At 42.5% G+C, this 19,578-nt stretch overlaps 1 protein-coding gene across 1 annotated transcript in view; it reads left to right on the forward strand.

Moving 5' to 3' along the window:
* The window catches only part of BLTP1 (bridge-like lipid transfer protein family member 1), a 245,540-nt gene that overhangs the window by 149,113 nt on the left and 76,849 nt on the right, over positions 1 to 19,578 (forward strand). The window contains exons 45-49 of the mRNA XM_084626089.1: positions 14,544 to 14,719; positions 15,358 to 15,533; positions 16,224 to 16,930; positions 17,834 to 18,079; positions 18,434 to 18,527. Of these exons, the coding sequence (XP_084482215.1) occupies positions 14,544 to 14,719; positions 15,358 to 15,533; positions 16,224 to 16,930; positions 17,834 to 18,079; positions 18,434 to 18,527 (1,399 nt within the window). The remainder of the gene's footprint in view (positions 1 to 14,543; positions 14,720 to 15,357; positions 15,534 to 16,223; positions 16,931 to 17,833; positions 18,080 to 18,433; positions 18,528 to 19,578) is intronic.

The following is a 19,578-nucleotide window of genomic DNA, read 5'->3' on the forward strand; positions in this document are numbered from 1 at the left end:
CAGAGGTAAAGGAATCACCTCTGTAAAATCAGGATGGTAGATACCTTACAGGGTAATTAGATTCAAAACATAGAGAATCCCTCTAGGCAAAACCTTAAGTTACAAAAAAGACACACAGACAGAAATAGTCACTCTATTCAGCACAATTCTTTTCTCAGCCATTTAAAGAAATCATAATCTAACACATACCTAGCTAGATTACGTACTAAAGTTCTAAGACTCCATTCCTGGTCTATCCCCGGCAAAAGCAGCATACCGACAGACACAGACCCTTTGTTTCTCTCCCTCCTCCCAGCTTTTGAAAGTATCTTGTCTCCTCATTGGTCATTTTGGTCAGGTGCCAGTGAGGTTACCTTTAGCTTCTTAACCCTTTACAAGTGAGAGGGTTTTTCCTCTGGCCAGGAGGGATTTTAAAGTGGTTTACCCTTCCCTTTATATTTATGACACGCCCCCCAAACCTCAGCTAGGGTGAAACACTGGCTTGGATTTTTTCCTGGAGCTCTAGGAAAAAGAGTTAATAAGACACATGCATCTCTAAATATACTACCAAGTACATAAAGACTAACAATATTTTTGACATCTCAAGGACATTTTAACCAGTTGATTCTGGGAAACTTTCACGGGAGAGTGCATCAGCCACTTTGTTAGAAGCTCCTGAGATGTGTTGGATGTCGAAATCAAAATCTTGGAGAGCTAAACTCCACCGAAGAAGTTTTTTGTTAGTTTCTTTGACGGTGTGAAGCCACTTCAGTGCAGCATGGTCGGTTTGTAGGTGGAAACGCCATCCCCAAACATATGGGCGTAGCTTTTCCAGAGCGTAGACAATGGCGTAACATTCTTTTTCACTGACTGACCAGTTGCTTTCCCTCTCAGACAGTTTTTTGCTGAGAAACACTACAGGGTGGAATTCTTGGTCAGGTCCTTTCTGCATTAAAACTGCTCCCACACCACGCTCGGACGCATCTGTGGTTACTAGGAACGGTTTGTCAAAGTCTGGGGCCCTTAGTACAGGGTCAGACATGAGTGTCGCTTTAAGCTTGTTAAAGGCCTTCTGACACTTTTCGGTCCACTGAACGGCATTTGGCTGTTTCTTTTTGGTTAGGTCTGTCCATGGGGCGGCGATTTGGCTGTAGTGCGGTACAAATCGTCTGTAGTAACCGGCCAAGCCTAAGAAGGATTGAACCTGTTTCTTTGACTTTGGGACAGGCCACTTTTGGATAGCATCCACTTTGGCCTGTAGGGGGCTGATAGTTCCTTGACTCACCTGGTGTCCAAGGTAAGTCACTCTGTTTAGGCCTATTTGACACTTCTTAGCCTTAACAGTTAGTCCTGCCTCCCTTATGCGCTCAAGGACTTTTTGTAGATGTTCCAGGTGGTCTGCCCAGGAATCCGAAAATATGGCCACATCGTCAAGGTAGGCGACTGCATATTCTCCTAATCCCGCTAGGAGACCATCTACAAGTCTTTGGAAGGTGGCGGGTGCATTTCGCAGCCCGAAAGGGAGTACATTAAATTCCTACAGCCCGAGACGTGTGGTGAAGGCTGACCTTTCCTTGGCAGATTCATCTAGCGGTACCTGCCAGTACCCCTTGGTTAAGTCCAAGGTAGAGAGGAACTGGGCCCGTCCCAGTTTCTCTAATAGTTCATCTGTGCATGGCATTGCATAGTTGTCTGGGCGAGTTACAGCATTTAGCTTATGGTAGTCCACGCAAAAACGTATTTCCCCATCTGGTTTGGGAACTAGAACCACTGGAGATGCCCATGCACTTCCAGAGGGGCGGATTACACCCATCTGTAACATATCCTGGACCTCCCTTTCTATAGCAGTTTTAGCTTGAGGAGACACCCGGTAAGGTTGGACTTTAATTGGGCGAGCATTACCTGTGTCAATGGAGTGGTATGCCTGTTCAGGCAGTCCTGGGGTAGCTGAGAACATTGGCGCATAGCTAGTGCACAGCTCCTGGATCTGCTGTCGCTGCATACACCCAAGGGTCATGGAGAGGTTCCACACCACCAGCACTTTTCCCTTTGTAGTAGACACCTTCAGGCCACTCAGCGTCGTCTCCTCCCTGGGCTGTAAACTGACAACCCTTTAATTCTCTGGAATAAAAGGGCTTTAGAGAAATAATATGGTACACCTTAGGCTTTCGGTTGGAGGTGGGGAATGCTATGAGATAATTAACAGCTCCCAGGCGCTCCTGGACTGTGAATGGCCCTTCCCACGATGCTTCCATTTTATGGGCCTGGAGCACCTTTAAGACCATGATCTGGTCTCCTACTTTGAAGGAACGCTCTCTGGCATGTTTATCATACCAGGCTTTTTGCTCTTTTTGAATACCCTGTAAGTTTTCTTTAGAAAGGGCTAAAGAGGTTCGGAGGGTGTTCTGTAGATTGGTTACAAAGTCCGGAATGTTACTTCCTGTAGAAGGTGTAAATCCCTCCCATTGCTGCTTCACCAACTGTAATGGCCCCTTAACCTCACGGCCATATACAAGTTCAAATGGGGAAAACCCTAAACTGGGATGTGGTACAGCTCTGTAGGCAAACAGCAACTGCTGCAACACTAGGTCCCAATCATTGGAGTTCTCATTTACGAATTTATGTATCATGGCCCCCAAAGTTCCATTGAACTTCTCCACCAGGCCATTTGTTTGATGGTGGTAAGGAGTGGCAACCAAGTGATTTACCCCATGAGCTTCCCAAAGATTTTCCATAGTTCCTGCCAGGAAATTAGTCCCTGCATCTGTGAGGATGTCGGAGGCCCAACCTACCGTGGCAAAAATGTCTGCTAGTGTCTGGCACACACTTTTAGCCCTGGTGTTGCTTAGAGCTACTGCTTCCGGCCATCGGGTGGCAAAATCCATGAAAGTCAGTATGTATTGCTTTCCTCTGGCTGTCTTTTTCGGAAAAGGACCCAGAATATCCACAGCTACTCGCTGAAATGGAAGTTCAATGATGGGGAGTGGCTGGAGAGGGGCTTTGACCTGGTCTTGGGGTTTTCCCACTCTTCGGCATACTTCACAAGATCGGACATAGGTAGAAATATCCTTGCCCATTCCCTCCCAGTGGAATGACCCCCCAAACGGTCTTTGGTCCTGTTCACTATTCAGCATGGCCACTAAACTAAGCTTAGCCCATGGTGATCATGGGCTAAGCTCAAGAGCTTGGCCCGGTATTTAGTTGGAACTACCAACTGTCTCTGAGGATGCCAGTCTTCCTGGTGTCCCCCAGAAAGAGTTTCCTTGTATAAAAGTCCTCTTTCTACAACAAACCTGGATCGATTAGCAGAGCTGAGAGGCGGTGGGTTGCTCTGTGTTGCTCTGTGCCGCCGTCCAAGCTCTCTGGAGGCTTTCATCTGCTTCCTGTTCGGTCTGGAACTGTTCCCTTGAGGCTGGAGACATCAGTTCCTCATTGGATTGTGGACCTATGCTTGGTCCCTCTGGAAGCACTGTAGGGGATGGGACTGTTTCCGTTGACTGTGAACTGCTTTCCGCTGGGACACTATGTTGGGGTTTAGGCTCTGGCTGAGCCTCTTGTGTAAGGTTATGGGCTGCTGCCGGTTCAGGTTTGGTGGGGCCCTCTGGTGTTGAGGTTACAAGTACTGGATTCAGTGCTGGCAATGGGTCTGTTTTTGGTTGTTCAGCTGGTTCCGGTTCTGGGATTGGTTCCGTCTGGGTCTCTGGGACTGGATCCACTACTGCTGTTGCAGACATTGGCCTGGGGTCCGGGTCCATCACCTCTGACCGGGTCCTGATAGAAGTTTCCGGAACAGAGCTAGGCCTCACGGCTTGTTTAGCCTGGCTGCGGGTGACCGTTCCCACCCTCTTGGCCCGCTTCACATGATTGGCCAAGTCTTCCCCCAACAGCATGGAGATGGGATAATCATCATAGACTGCAAAAGTCCACGTTCCTGACCAGCCCTGGTACTGGACAGGCAACTTGGCTGTAGGCAAATTGAAAGAGTTGGACTTGAAGGGTTGAATCGTCACTTGGATCTCTGGGTTGATTAAACTGGGGTCCACTAAGGAAGCATGGATAGCTGACACTTGTGCTCCGGTGTCCCTCCACATGGTGACCTTCTTGCTGCCCACACTCAGTTTCCCTCCGCTCCAAGGGTATCTGGGAGGTATCTGGGCCTGCGGACCTTTGGTGTGACCCGGTGGAATGAACTGTAATCTGTTGGGGTTCTTGGGGCAGTTGGCCTTCACATGCCCCAGCTCGTTACATTTAAAACATCGTCCAGCTGATGGGTCACTGGGGTGAGAAGGGTTGCTGGAGAACGGGGTGGTGGGATGATAAGGTGTCTGGAGGGTTCTTTGGGAGGTAGGTGGGGCCTTGGGTGGCCCCCGGTAATAGGGTGTGGTCTGGGGTTGTCCCTTCTGGTCTCCGCTCCAACTGTGACCAGTTTTCTTCTTCTCTGCCACCTCCACCCATCTGGCTCCAATCTCTCCTGCCTCGATTACAGTTTTGGGCTTCCCATCTAGGATGTACCTTTCTATTTCCTCAGGAACCCCCTCTAAGAATTGTTCCATTTGCATTAGGAAGGGCAAATTTTCTGGAGATTCAACACTTGCTCCTGATATCCAGGCATCCCAATGTTTCACAATGTGGTAGGCATGTTGGGTAAATGACACGTCTGGTTTCCACCTTAGGGCTCTGAACCTCCGACGAGACTGCTCGGGTGTTATCCCTGTTCTGACTCTCGCCTTGGATTTAAACAGTTCATACTTGTTCATGTGTTCTTTAGACATTTCAGCTGCCACCTCAGCTAAGGGTCCACTGAGCTGCGGCCTCAGCTCTACCATGTATTGGTCAGTAGAGATGTTGTACCCAAGGCAGGCCCTTTCGAAGTTTTCTAGGAAGGCCTCAGTATCATCACCTGCCTTGTAGGTGGGGAACTTTCTGGGATGGGGAGTGGTACCTGGAGAAGGATTGCTAGGGTTTGTTGGTATATTCTGCTGAGCCTTTACCTTCTCCATCTCCAGTGCATGCTTCCTCTCTTTTTCCCTCTCCTCCTCCTTCAGCCGCATGAGTTCTATCTGTCTTTCATGTTCCCTTTGTTTTTCTTCAGCCTGAAATCTGGCTAATTCCAGCTTTTGTCGAGCTGTGGATTTTGTCATCCTAACCTCTCTGTTTTTAACTAACTTTACACCCGAGGTTTAGAAATAAACAAACAAAACTTGGCTGTAAAATTTTGCTGTGCTGGAATAGAATACCTATTCTCTGATAGTGATTGTCAGCCTGCAGAAAAAGACAATTCCCTTGTCTCTGCTCTGGCCCCAAATCAAAGCAAAAAACCTCCAACTACTTGGAAACCTGCTTACCAGCAGACCAAAGGAAAAAAATTCCTTTTCAAACTTGTGCTCCTTGTAAAAAAATCAAAATCCTAAAAAAACAAAGCCCCTGCCACTTTTGTCGCCAGGCAAATGGGTAGAACACCCCCCCTATTTACTTTTAGAAAAAAAAAAACTTCTGGTTTACCAAGACTGTGAATTTCCCTGCAGGAGGTTAAGTACCCTGCCTCCAGGCAAAGAAAACCTGCAATTCACAAAGATAATCCCCTTTTGTCTCCGCTCTAGCCCCAAAGCAGAGAAAAAACAAGCTGCTTTCCGCAGCTCCAAAGGAAAAAAAAAATTCCTTTTTAAAATCTGTATTTCTAGTTCAAAAAATCTTAAATTGATCTCAAAATGATTTCAGGTTAATCCCACCACTCTGCCACCATGTCAAGGTTCCTCCCCCACTCTGAACTCTAGGGTACAGATCTGGGGACCTGCATGAAAACCTGCTCAGCTTACTTTCACCAGCTTAAAACTTCCCCAAGGTACAAATTAATTTTATCCTTTGTCTTTGGAATATCCACTGCCACCACCAAACTGTAACTGGGTTTACTGGGAAACGTAGTTTGGACACGTCTTTTCCCCCCAAAATCCTCCCAACCCTTGCACCCCACTTACTGGGAAAGGTTTGGTAAAAATCCTCACCAATTTGCATAGGTGACCACAGAGCCAAACCCTTGGATCTGAGAACAATGAAAAAGCATTCAGTTTTCTTACAAGAAGACTTTTAATAGAAATAGAAGTAAATAGAGGTAAAGGAATCACCTCTGTAAAATCAGGATGGTAGATACCTTACAGGGTAATTAGATTCAAAACATAGAGAATCCCTCTAGGCAAAACCTTAAGTTACAAAAAAGACACACAGACAGAAATAGTCATTCTATTCAGCACAATTCTTTTCTCAGCCATTTAAAGAAATCATAATCTAACACATACCTAGCTAGATTACTTACTAAAAGTTCTAAGACTCCATTCCTGTTCTATCCCCAGCAAAAGCAGCATACCGACAGACACAGACCCTTTGTTTCTCTCCCTCCTCCCAGCTTTTGAAAGTACCTTGTCTCCTCATTGGTCATTTTGGTCAGGTGCCAGCGAGGTTACCTTTAGCTTCTTAACCCTTTACAGGTGAGAGGATTTTTCCTCTGGCCAGGAGGGATTTTAAAGGGGTTTACCCTTCCCTTTATATTTATGACAGTGGCAATGCTAAGAATCATTATCCTTCTGTGGAATGTGTGGCTAAATATTTTTTCTGACTGTTTAAAACTAGCACATATTAATGCAGTTTACAATAATGCCATATTTTAAAAAATACAAATATTTATGTTGGCTTTTAATAGGAGTTACTGTTGAAATTCGAATTAGTCAGTTTTTCTTTTTTGTCCACAAGTATTCTGCTCTTGGTGTACATGCCCCCACATGTGCATGAGAGTAGATTCATTTGGCCAGCAGTGTTTTGGTACCCAAGATGTCCTTTCTGCTTCATGGTCATCAGACTGGGAGTCAGGTAGAGACTTTGAGAAGGAAAAGGCATGATTCTCACAAGAAACTGGCCCCCTGGTATTCTGCCCACTTCCATGCTTGGTAGATTCACCATTGTCTGTTACGGTAGGGATTGTGAAAGCCTGTAAAAGACGTGTGGCACACTCTAGCATCAGTATCTGCCACTTCCAAGAGGACAAATAGACAGTACCAAGTTCTTCCCCAGGGCTTTGTGTACTTTTATTCACATCCATTTGTCATAGTGGCTATTCAGGGACTATTCAAGCAACCAGGGCCTCCTCATACACCACCACGGGAAGAGGACTCTTAAAAGACTGGATCTCTTTGGCAGAAAAGTATACTCCTCTGCCGGTCTCCAGATGGACATTACCAAACACTAGGTGTTTTTCACAAAATATAATCATCTACCTTAGGACAAATGGTCTGTTAATAAGGACTTCCACAAGAATACAGGGCAGAATTAAAATCTGTCATGCTTGCTGATATCTAGATCTTCATTGAATATTGTTTTGGATGTATCCACATACACCATTGCAACCTATGTGGTGATACAGAGATCCTCCTAGCTCCAATAATCCAATCCAGGCATGTCCAAACCAAAACAGAGGATCTTTCATTCAAGGGCTGTGACCTCTTCAACTCGTAGACCAGCAAGGCCCTCCACTCATTAAGGACTTTAGAGCCATTTTGTATTCTCTTGTACATGTCTGCCCTAAAGAGAAAACCAGCTAGATCTCAAATTTTCAGACGGTATCCCTGTAGTGCACACTATAATAACCTACAGAAGGCACTGGATCCACCAACAGAGAAGAACAGGTTCCAACAAAGATGACCTCTTCAGCTATGGTGTACTCGACTTCTTCCTCTCAACATCAGGTTTTGCACCAGTCTAGAGGCTGGTAGAACTGTGGGCAAACTACTTTTTATTTATTTATTTTTCTTCCCCTTCTTCTTCTTACAGGAAGCCTAGACTGGGTTCACTATGGATAAGTGGATCTGACATTATTAGAAATGGGTATTGCATACAATTCCAGTGCCTTCCTACCCCCCTACCATCTTCCTAATTCTTATGTGGGGACTCCTCTCATGAAATACTATTGAAGTAAATGGTGGATTCCCTCCTGCATCTTGGAGTAGTGGAAGAGATGCCCTTGGAGTTCAGAGGCTGGGATTTTTATTTCTATTATATTCTCATCCCAAGGAAGGAAGGGAATTAGTGTTCCCATTCTAGACTTTTTACATCTCAAAAACATTCTTCAGAGTCACAGGACATAATGTTTTCCTGCCCTTAATGCACACCCAGAAACAACTGACCGTATTCCAGACAAATGCCTCCTCCTTTACAGTGTTACAGCACACATTTAATCTGGAGAAAGCTGCCTTTGCCACAGCCATTCGAGTGGGGCATCTATGCCAACAGGGGGATGTGCTATGCTATGTTACTAATAAAGCCAAAAGTCATTGTTGGCTAGTGTACGCAATTGTTGCTGCCCTAACAATTTTGTGTAGGTTATATTGCTGTTTATGCAGAAGGCCAACAGTAGCCCTAGCCACTGTGTCAGAGGGAAAATAAAAACCTAAGTGAGGACCGCTCACAACAAAACGTTGATTCGGGGTCAAGGGAGGGGAATGTCACACCCCAATGGCCCCCTCCATCAGGGAATCTCCAGGGAAGGCAGATCAGCATTGTATGTGGCTAACACTGTTGCAAGCATTGCAAAGCATTTTGGGGAGGGTCAAAGGTGTGTGAATGGAGAGTGGAAGTTTCCTTTGCAGAATACAAAAGGCCGGGGGGGAGAAAGAAGAAAAGCAAAGAACGGGTTAACTCAACACTTTCAGCTAGCTCCGTGTACAAATAAAACTCTGGCCCTGGCCCAAGGTCATGGGCTTAACAAAAAATTAGCAGCTGCCCAGCTGTTGAAAAAACCCCAAAACACTAGATTAAGCAAAGCTGCAAAAATAGCAGCAAAAAAAAAAAGCAAATAAAACAGCAACAGCTAAAGCCAATAAAAAAAAAAATCTCCAAAGCCAAAATGTTTTTAAAAAACCAAAAAGGCCACAGCAAGCCAACTTAAACTAGCCCTAAAAGCACCAAAAGCAAAAGTCCCTAAGTAAAATACACCCCCTCCCCCCAAAAGCCCCAAACTTAAAACCCTCCTAAAAGCTAAAGCAACTCAAAAATCAACAGCAAATCCTTCAACAACCTGGGCCCAGGACACTACTCCTGTCCACCCTTCCCCATCTCTTCTTCTAACATTACACCCAGGCCTCGCCAGTCTCGGGTAGTGTGTGTGTAAGTTTAAAAATGGGTTAAGGCTTGGGGCACTAACGCTTTCTTTCTTCCCATAAGTAATGTGAAAGCGTCCCCAGCACTCTCTGCTGTTGTTTTATTATTTTATCAATAAAGCTTTAAAACTTAAACACTTAATGTGTTCCGTACCTCCTCCCCAAAAATCATGCAGCATCAGCCTAATCAACTAACGCCCCCAGACAAATTGATAACAAAAATCTCTGTCACAATACCTCAGATTTCTGATAAGAACATCTCTCACTACCAGTACAGGATTCTGCCCTTTCTTCTTCCCACTCCACAAAGTGTGTTCGCTACATACTTGGTAGTCATACAGTTCACTTAAGGGAAAATGGTGTTCCTTTCTATCTGTATCCTGCAGACAGGTTGATCTGGGGTCTACCAGTAGGTAAACTTCTCAGTTCAAGTAAACTTCTCTCTTTACCACACTGGGCCTCAAAGTCAACAGAAAGAATCTACACTTCCTCTGACTAAAAAGACAGAGTTTATAGGAGCTGTGTTAGATTCCAGGTCAGTGAAACCTTATTTTCCACAAGAAAGATTCTAAACCATAGGGAACCTGATGAACCATCTTCTAACTCACAGAAGGACATCAGTAAGAGTATGCCGAATGCTTCTCAGACATATGGTGTCCCCTATGTTATGTAGTTTGCCAGTCTTGACCTGTGGTCCATGCAAGTGTGGTTGAAATCAGTGTAACAACCCACCACATGGGCCTATTGATTGTGGTCCTGCAACAAGCACTGTACTCATCAAACTAATGCATGAGTGCAAGGGAGTACTTTGTCTCTGCACCTCTACCTACCAAGACTAGCGATCAGTGCCCTTTCTCTGAGGTGGAATCTAAATCACATTCAAACACAGGGCCTGTAGTATCCTCCATAAGCTGGTCTTTACATTTCCTGGAACTCAGAGCTATCCACCTGGCATGCAAAACATTCCTGCTTCTGCTCTAGATTTTCACAATCTGAGTATTAACAAATAATACCACAGATGTGTATCATGTTAACAAACACATGTAATTTCCGCTCTATCAGGAGGCCATTCAGCTCTGGAATTGGTATATTCCTCTCTGACCATGAATTTTCCAGGGCCAACATTCACAATTCACTAGCAGATCACTTCAGTCGGCCGTTCTCAGGCAACCTTGAGTGATCAATCAAGGATCCAGTGTCGCAGAACATGTCCTGTAAGTGGGGAGGCCAATCAGTAGACTTATTTACCTGAGTCCAAAACAAGAAATGCCGAGTGTTCTGCTCCACAGAGTGCTACAGTTCAGGCTGCCTGTCAGATGCCTTTCTCATCCCTTGGATGTTGGGACCTGGACAGCCTTTGTATTGGCTAGCTGATGTTCACCAAACAAGCAGTTCAGAAAATACTGCTCCTAAGAAAGCAAGCCTCAATCAGACTGACTTATAAAGCTAAAAGGAAGAAATTTTCTGTTTGGGCATCTCAGAAGCAGCTGCTTTTTTGACAACACCCATTTCAGTGCTGTTTACTAGCTGTGAAACAATCTGGACTTTCTATTAGTTTCATAAGGATACACCTGGCAGCAATATCTGCACATCTTGCTTTTATCCAGGGCCACACTATGTATTCTGAACCTGCAATTGCTAGAATCTTTAAGGGCTTTCCTCCAGTTCAGAAGTCCCCTTCACTTTTGAGACCTTTATATACTAATAGTAGAGTTGATGGGATGCCCCCCTTTGATTCCTTACCAGCCTGTACCACCTTATTAGTGAAGACTGCCTTTTCAGTAATTGTCCTGTCCCCTGGTAGCATAGGAGAGATTCAGGACCTCATGGTGAGTCAGTCCCTATAATACAATGTTTCATAAAGACAGGGTCTAGTCCCACCCGAAGTCCTGAAATGGCATTCCTAAGTACTCTGGGGAGAGATGCAGGGCTGACAATTAGCCCCTCTTCCTTCCAGCTTCATTCAGGAAAATCTGCCAATGAGTTCCCATCCTCTGACCTGCAAGAGTGGAAACCTAAAGGGAAGAATTCTGAGAGAGGAATTTGTAGAGGGCTCAAGGCCATTCGCAAGGCTAGCCACAAAAGACCTCCACCAAGAGCATACCTAGGTGGCCAATCCTGCAAAGTGTGTGCGTGCACACACACACAAATGCCTCTCTCCCCAAGTAAAACAAACAAAAAGGGTTAGAAAAACCTAAAAGATGGTTGCCTCTGACTCAGACACTTCCTCCTTTACTGAGTAAGGAGCAATATCTGCCTCTGATTGTCAGCAGGACATGAACAAAATGCTAGAAAAGTTTTTTCCCTCCTTGAAAAGTTTGAAAAGTGTGCGAAAAGGTGGTAGTATCCAGGATCCAGATAAGACGTGAGCAGGCCCTCAAGAACAAGCTTCAAAGAAAATATTTTCCTTCTAAACCTTCTCCTGTGGCAGCAGTTCCCCTGTATCTATCATGCAAGGAAATAATCAAAGATGAGTGGCAATCCCCTGAAAAAGTTACACATTAACAGGCATGTTCTCAGATTCTACAAACTGCCTGAGTCAAAGGATGCTCTCAGGGATGTGCCTAAGGTCAATGTTGATGTAGCATCTGTAGCAAAGGACATGGTTATTCCATTCAAAAAGACTTTTCTCCAAGTATCTAACTGATGGGAAAGTGGAAGCCTCCCATGAAAGGGGAGCTGAACCAAAAGGCAAACTAGCTCAGGTGTTGCAGTGTCAGTAACTGGGAATGGTGCCTTATCTGAAAGTCTTCAACCCGATTCCACATGCGCTGTCTCCCTTCAGTCAACCTGTCTGCCACTCAGAAGAAATGATTCACCAGGGAACAGACCCCAAGTCTGTGGGGACAGATGTTGTGTCACATAAATGGCCTCAAGTTCCTGCCCTTCCCTCTCAGAGGGATAAGGGATTTCAGCCAAGCACCTTATCATGCCAGGTGTCAGACCTCAGTAATGTACTGTTTGCAGGATCTTTGAGCTCCCTGGCTGAGAACGCTCATGTCTCATGTTCTTCAGAGCAGTTAGACTGGCCAGACCAGTGGTCAGATAGATCTTCCTTAAGTTAGATGTACTACTAATGTTTGGAAGCATGGGTTGTTGGGGCTTTCAACATCACTTGGTTGATGAGTTGGTGTGTGAAGATGCTCTTCCACTTCTTGTTTAGATAGACCCCTTCTCTTCCCAGCAGTCTCTGGACAAAAGACAGTTCTCCTTCCTGGACAGCCAGGACAAAGAAGCCAAAGACCTCCTATCAACACCATCTACACAGCCATGCATTCATCTCCAGGATGTGCATGTCCCTACCTGGAACCTTACCCTCAACTGGGAGGATGGGCAAGAACACCACTTGCATCCTCTACACCTTCAGTGTCACTCCCAGAGCCTTGTAGTCACAGCTGATCTGTTTAGGGTTGTACCTAGCAATATCATTGGTACCCTTGTGGCTAAGCAGCATGGGGTAGTGATGAACCTTGGCAACCTTTAATATCTCTTAAGCAGGGTACAGGCAGGAAGCTCACCTCCCAGAACATTGTGTCACATTGGTAAATGTATGCCTCCATCTCCCGCAGAAGGGACTCTCCTACCACCACCACTTTATGTCCCCTTCTTTGGGAGCAGTGGCCATGAGCCACATAGCTTTGGGGCTGGTGTCTTCGCTTTTTCTCCTGTAGCCAGTACAGCATACTGATTCTTGACCTCGAATTGACAGAGGACCTGGTTCGGGGGTGGTGCACTGTCTAATGCCCAGGGTAGCCAACAGCCTTCTTTTGCCTTTAAAGCAGGTGGTTCTTTTCTTCTCTGGTGATGCTAAAGTCATTTGTAGTCAGCTAGCATTCTCCATCCCAGATGTTTCCAAGTGTGTTCTGTCGATGAAGTCCTAATGCTCCCGGGTACTATAAAAATTAGTCATCTCCTCCTGTAGCTCTCTTACTTGTTGCTTGAGGGACCCCAACGACAGATACTTCTCTTACCAGGTGGTTCCCCATCCCTGGCTTTCTTCAGAAGGAACATGCAGCCTGCATTCCCAGTAAGTCAAGACCAGGACCTGGGTAGAAGCCATCAGGGCCCTTACAGGTGCAAGCAGAAGAAGAGCTAGCAGTGCTGTTGGCAAGGTGCAGTTTTCCTTCCACTGAAGATTCTTCCTTATAGAGTTGGTTTCAAGTCAAAGGAAAAAATCCTACCTCCCTGCCTTTCTTTGCTGGCAAACTCAGCTGGGTGACTTAGTCTCCCACCTGTTTTCGTCTCACCAGCCACACGTCTAAGTAGGCCCAGCCATTGTTTCAGTTGGATTGCTATGATCTATCTCCAAACAAACAGACAAGAACTTGTTAGCTATCAAGAATAGAATCCAAGTGGGCAAACATTTGAATAATAAACATTGGTTACTTACCATACAGTAATTGTGGTTCTTCAAGATGTGTTGCCTACATGGATTATACAACCTGCCTTCCTTACCTGCCACTATGGAGTCGTCGTCCTCCTGGGATTCTGTGCTGGCAAAAGAACTGAGGGATGTTTGTCCCTTTCCACCTTTTATGCTGTCTAGTGAAGGGGACATGAGGACGGCTTCAGCATAGGTGTGGTCGCAATGGGCACTGCTGCCTAAAAAGAATCTGATGGTGTGTACATGCAGTGTGTGCACGCAATAAATAGAACCCATGTGGACAATATATCTCAAAAGCCAATAGTTATATCAAGGTAAATAACCATTCTTTTTGCTGAGTTTTCTGTAATAATAAATTATGTTTTCCAAACATGTTCCTCAGGCTCACTAATTCATGGAAGCTTTACGTTTTAGACCAGCAAATCCTATATTTTGATCTGGGTGCAATTTATTTTTATTTTTGCACAGATTTACCAAACTAACTTTCAGTATTTTGATATTTAATAGGAGTATGGTATGTTGTTTCCCACAAATAATCTGAGGGTCAGCTTGTTGACATTAGCTGTAGATACTTAAATACACTAAATGTCATGGTAACTCAAAGCACTCTTTGAAGAGCTCTTTTCTAATGTTAGTAGCCTAGTAAAAACCTTGACTTTTAATGAGACAAAGTGGATGAAATAATATCTTTTTATTGGACCAACTTTTGAAGGTGAGAGAGAGAAGCTTTCGAGCCCCACAAAGCTCTTCTGAGCTCAGTAGAAAGACAGAAGAAGAGCTCTAGGTGGCTCAAAAGCTTCTCTCTCTCTCTCTCTCACCAACAGAAGTTGGTCCAGTAAAAGATATTACCTCACCCACCTTGTTTCTCTAAGATCCAGGGATCAACAAGGCTACAACTTGACTTCTGAGTATTCCGCTTGTTTCTACATAACTATCCTTTTTATGAGTTTTATTCTTTGTCTAGACAATGTAGACTCACTTAGTGTTATAACTTGCTGTGGTGTTCTGGAGTGTTCATACAGGGATTTATTTTGTAGGTGTTGCACCCAATCTTCCCACAATACCCTCTGCTTCAGACTTCAATACAGTTCTGTCTAGTGACCAGAACACTTTGGATGGGACACATTCTCAGCACAGCACCAGTCAGGATGACATTGCAGGTGTAGAAGAGGGTAACCAGGGATTTCCTGCTGTTCAGCTTGCAGATGCACAGGTGTGTATTTAATGAGTTTGGGAGTTTGTTGGGAGGAAAAAATGTTTGATAAAACAAAGTAAAACGTAAGGTAGTTATATTGTTCCACCTTGTATTGCATCAAACAGTATAACCTTGAAAGCTTTGTGAGAGTCTCCTAATGTTTCCATGAGTGAGGAGTAAGAGGGCATTTCCCTTTAAATCTGAAGAGCTAGGGGATTTGTGATAAACTGAATCTGGGTCTTTTGTGTGGAGGGCCTTCCTCTGCAGACTCCTTTCCTTGCCCAGTCAGAAAGCTGGGGCTGCAATTGGATGGAACCCCCTCATCTAGCTATAAATTTAAAGCAACCAGTGGCTGAGGTAAACATGCTGCATAAGAGTTTTACTGGGCTTTTTGGGATAAATAGGTTCACTACATTTCTTCTCTGTCTAAATCTTGGATTTGTACTTTTTAACAGCAATACAAATTAAATGAAATTTAAAAGGAAATCTTTTTTATTTTACAATTTATATAGTTAGCTTATCACAAATACCCTCGTTTTATGATTAATAATAATAATAATAATAATAAAAATTAAAACTCATTTCTGAAGCCGAAAAACAGAAGTATAAAAATATCTAGACAACAGAACTAATTCAGAGACCTTATATTTTTTTAGGTTGTTTTCAAACCTCTTCTGAGCCATACAGGAATTCAGTCTCAAGATGCAGTGCCACTGTGCTATAGAATGTATTTCGGAGAGTATCTTTCATTCTCAGGGACTTTGGACTGTCTCAGGGCAGACATTGTTGATTCAGATACAACAAAAGAGAGAAAAAGCAAGAGAGCACGAAGGTATATTATTAAATAATTATTTTTAAATTACATATATATGTGTAAGAGTACAGAAATTGCTTTTTCACCATTTCAAGTTCTGTTTTGACTTTCTGAAACACATCCTCACAGAATGGGAAAACAGTCTTTCATTAAGCTTTAATTTACTTTCACCTGGAAAAGCTACATCCAAATGATTTTGATATCTTCATATTTCACTTTTAGAAATATAGGTGCAACCTCAGAGACCCAGCTGCTTATTCAGGTTTGAGGTCTACAACAGAAAAGGCTGGAGAGAGGAGGTGGGGCTAAGGGGATGGGAGGTAGAGATGTTGACAAGGTTTAGGATGTTCCAATCCTGTAATGTAATTGTCATTTACTGAATAAAACTATATTACTTCTTTGTTTGCAAAACATCTTAGACAAAACTGGATGGTAAAATTGACAAATTACACATTTCATACAATAAAATATTGAACCAAAATGACTTTCACTTCTATTGTTTCTACTGTAGCCAATATATTGTATAATATTGGAAAACTATATAGTAAAAAATGAATAAACGATAATGCAGAGGTGGTCTCCTGAAGGAACTGAACGTTGTTATATTACTAGTTTATTGAACTTTTTATATAAAAGCTATTTAATGCTGGCCTTCTCTTTTTAAAAAATCCTTAACTTTTATCTTTTTTTTTTTTTTTTTTTGGTTAGGCAAGGAGCTGTCAATCTTCCCCCACTTGAATTCAAACCAGCATTGATGTTGGAAACTTTTAGCATTAGTGCTGTTGTAATGGAGAAGTCAATGTGTACACCCCAAAACTCCACCAATGCCCTTTCTTTTCATGACCTGAACAAGCGTTACTATAATACTTTTCACTGTAATTTTACAATTTCCTGCCAGTCCATAAGCCAGCACGTAGATATGGCACTGGTTCGGCTTATTCATCAATTCAGTACAATGATAGATGATATTAAAGCTACACAGACGGACATCAAACTCAGCAGATACACTGCTGGGTCGGCCTCTCCAACACCTACCTTTAAAACCCGCAAACATAGAGACTTTCGCTCTTCTGACTTTAGCCGCAGCTCCCGAGGAAGCATTAATGGAGGCAGCAGAGTAAACAACACAAAGAACAAAAGAACCAATAATGAGAACAATAAAAAAGAATCTCGAAACAAGAATTCTCTTGGGAGATCAGAAAGAAGAACTTCTAAAGTATCCAGGAAGGGTTCAAAGGATGTGGTTGATCACATGACCATTCATATGGATGACTCAGATTCAATTACAGTGTCAGAACAGAGTGAGCCCTCTGCAGAGTGCTGGCAAAATATGTATAAACTGCTGAATTTTTATTCACTTATCTCTGATCCAACAGGGATTTTAGAAAAATCATCTGAAACTTTTGGGCCAACAGGTGAGATGTTTTAGGGTTGAAAATAATTTAATTTACATAGATTTTTGTAGTATTGGATTCTGATAGATTTTACAAATGGGAAGATTCTTTCCTAAATGATTTACTAAAAGTTGTCAATATTTGTGTAGTTCTGCTCAGAAAAATGACTGTAAAATGGAATTATTGAGTTCAGGTTGGCATCTTATTGGCTTCCAAACAAAATGTTTCCTGTTTGCAAGTAAACTTCTGATTTGCTAAGTGAGGGAAATCCATTTAATTGACAAATGATAATATCCATACTTCTCTACATGTAAATTCCATTATTACATTTCTTTTAATGTTATGTTTAAAGTGTTTAAAAGGAAACTTATCCACCAAAACTAAATTACTAGAGATTTCTGGCCATTAAACTGACCAGAAATATTAAGGAAATCTAATTAAAGATGAAATATTTCAAGGAGGCAAATTTCTCCTGTTTTTTTTTTTTTTTTAAATGGGGTTTACCTGTCTAAAATCTCTCACACCACTTTTTAAGTGAAGGGAGCTATGCCTAATAACTAGGCACAATGGCCGCTGCTCATTATGAAAGCTGATATCTAGTCACATAGGCATGCCAGTGTATTAAATACTCATTCTAGGCTGTAACATTCAGCAAATATTTTTAGTTCAAGGGGATCAGCAATTGTTAGCAGTACAATAATGAAATCATCTGTAGTTATAGTTATTATTTAATCTTTAATTACTTGGTTTTTGCTCAGTTGTGACAACGTTACTGGACTGATGTGAGTGACATACCAATGGTTAGCCAGAATGTCGCCGCCTTATACAGGAAATAATTCCTAGTTTCAAATACAAATTTAAATAGGTTTCACAGTAGATCATTTACTCAAGTTTTCACTGAATAATTGGTATATATTTGTGCAGGTGTTCGGAGCCCTACTGAACCTGCATGTAGAGTTGTGTTTGAGAATGAACAGGACAATAGCAGCTTGAGCAAGACACAGAGGAAGCGCAGTCTTGTTACTTCTGAACCTCAGCACGTGACTCTAATAGTTTTTGGAATAGGCATGGTGAATCGCACACACCTTGAAGCAGATATTGGTGGACTAACAATGGAATCAGAGCTGAAGAGGATTCATGGAAGTTTCACACTAAAAGAAAAAATGAAAGGTGGGAGAGGCTTTTCTTTGACTAGTAAACATCTTCCAGCCAGGCAACAGCAAATGTATGTAATTATGGTGTAAAAATACCTAAGTTTACATAAAATATTTCTTATGTAACATTTATTTAAAACTTCAAAAAACTGAAATATAATGAAAAAACTTTTAGAAAATGAAAGTGTAGCTTACATTTTTGCAACTTTCCTTCACCAGCTAGTGTTTAAATGTGAGGCTATTTAATACAATTATCAAACATTGTGACATTTACGTTAGCTTGTACTGTATTTTGGCAAGCAATTGACATATATGGAAGTATTTTACTATATTCCAGTATTTCTAAAGTATTTTCTCTTTCCTCTTAAAGATGTACTGCACCAAAAGATGACTGAGACCTGTGCCACTGCTCATATAGGTGGTGTTAACATTGTTCTGCTGGAGGGAATTACACCAAATATCCAGTGAGTGTGAAGCCAAAAACAATTTAAAAATAACAAAAACACATGTGTATAGAAATGGAGAATCAGCTGTATGTACAGAGAAACGTATGGGACTTGCTGTGGAGGCCGGGGCCCTGATCTTATAATGAGGTCTGAATCCATGCAGTCCCCTTTAAGTAAGTAGAGCTCTATGGGCAGCCATGTAGAGCTTGTTGTTGGAATGGGTCTCAAGTCTGGGTCCTAAAACTAATTTTTATACAGACACAGACAAGGTTTTTTAAACTAAAGCATAATTTTTTTGTTTCATGACAGCATTTATAGTGAGAGAGCCATTTTTCTTGTCCAGACAATATACAGTGCAAACATTTGTATTTGGAGTAAATCCTGCTTGCATTACATAAATAATTCCATAAAAGTTAATGAGACTATTTGTGTGAGTACAATGAACAGTATTTGGGCTATGGTGAACATACAGTCATCTATAACTATGGCCCCAATCAGTTAAACCCTTAGGTATATACTTAACTATACAGATATGAATACTCCTGTGGACTTCAGTAGGTCTACTCCCATTAGCAAAGGGTATGTGCAGAAGAGTTTGCAGGATCATTGCCTAAACAAATGAATGGTTGGATTGTGAAAAATGGTAGGAAATAGATCCACTGAATAAAAATATTTTTGCACAACATCATAGCTTTCTCCTGCCTTGTGTGTACACAATTTTCTCCTGCTTTGTGTGTACACAGTGACTCAATGACATTATGTGTATCTGCAGTTATTTCTATAATGTTTCTAATAATTACTTTTTAAAAGTTTGTAGAGTTCCTTGAATGGTACACAGAGGTTCTTAAATCAGAGTATTTAATCTTTTAATGCTGATTCTTCCCATATGAGATCTTCTTGCTTCATAAAGGATGAACTTTTTGACCCCTCATGTTGCATGGTCCTTTAAATTACTTTACCTCTATAAGGTCTGTTCTTTACCCCTATACAACTGACAAAATTTTAAAATATCACCTTTTACGCATGAACATCTAGAATGACTTGCTCAATGTCCATGCAGTTTGCACTT

Source organism: Lepidochelys olivacea (assembly GCF_965140295.1).
Source record: "Lepidochelys olivacea isolate rLepOli2 genome assembly, chromosome: 4".
Classification (NCBI taxonomy): domain Eukaryota; kingdom Metazoa; phylum Chordata; order Testudines; family Cheloniidae; genus Lepidochelys; species Lepidochelys olivacea.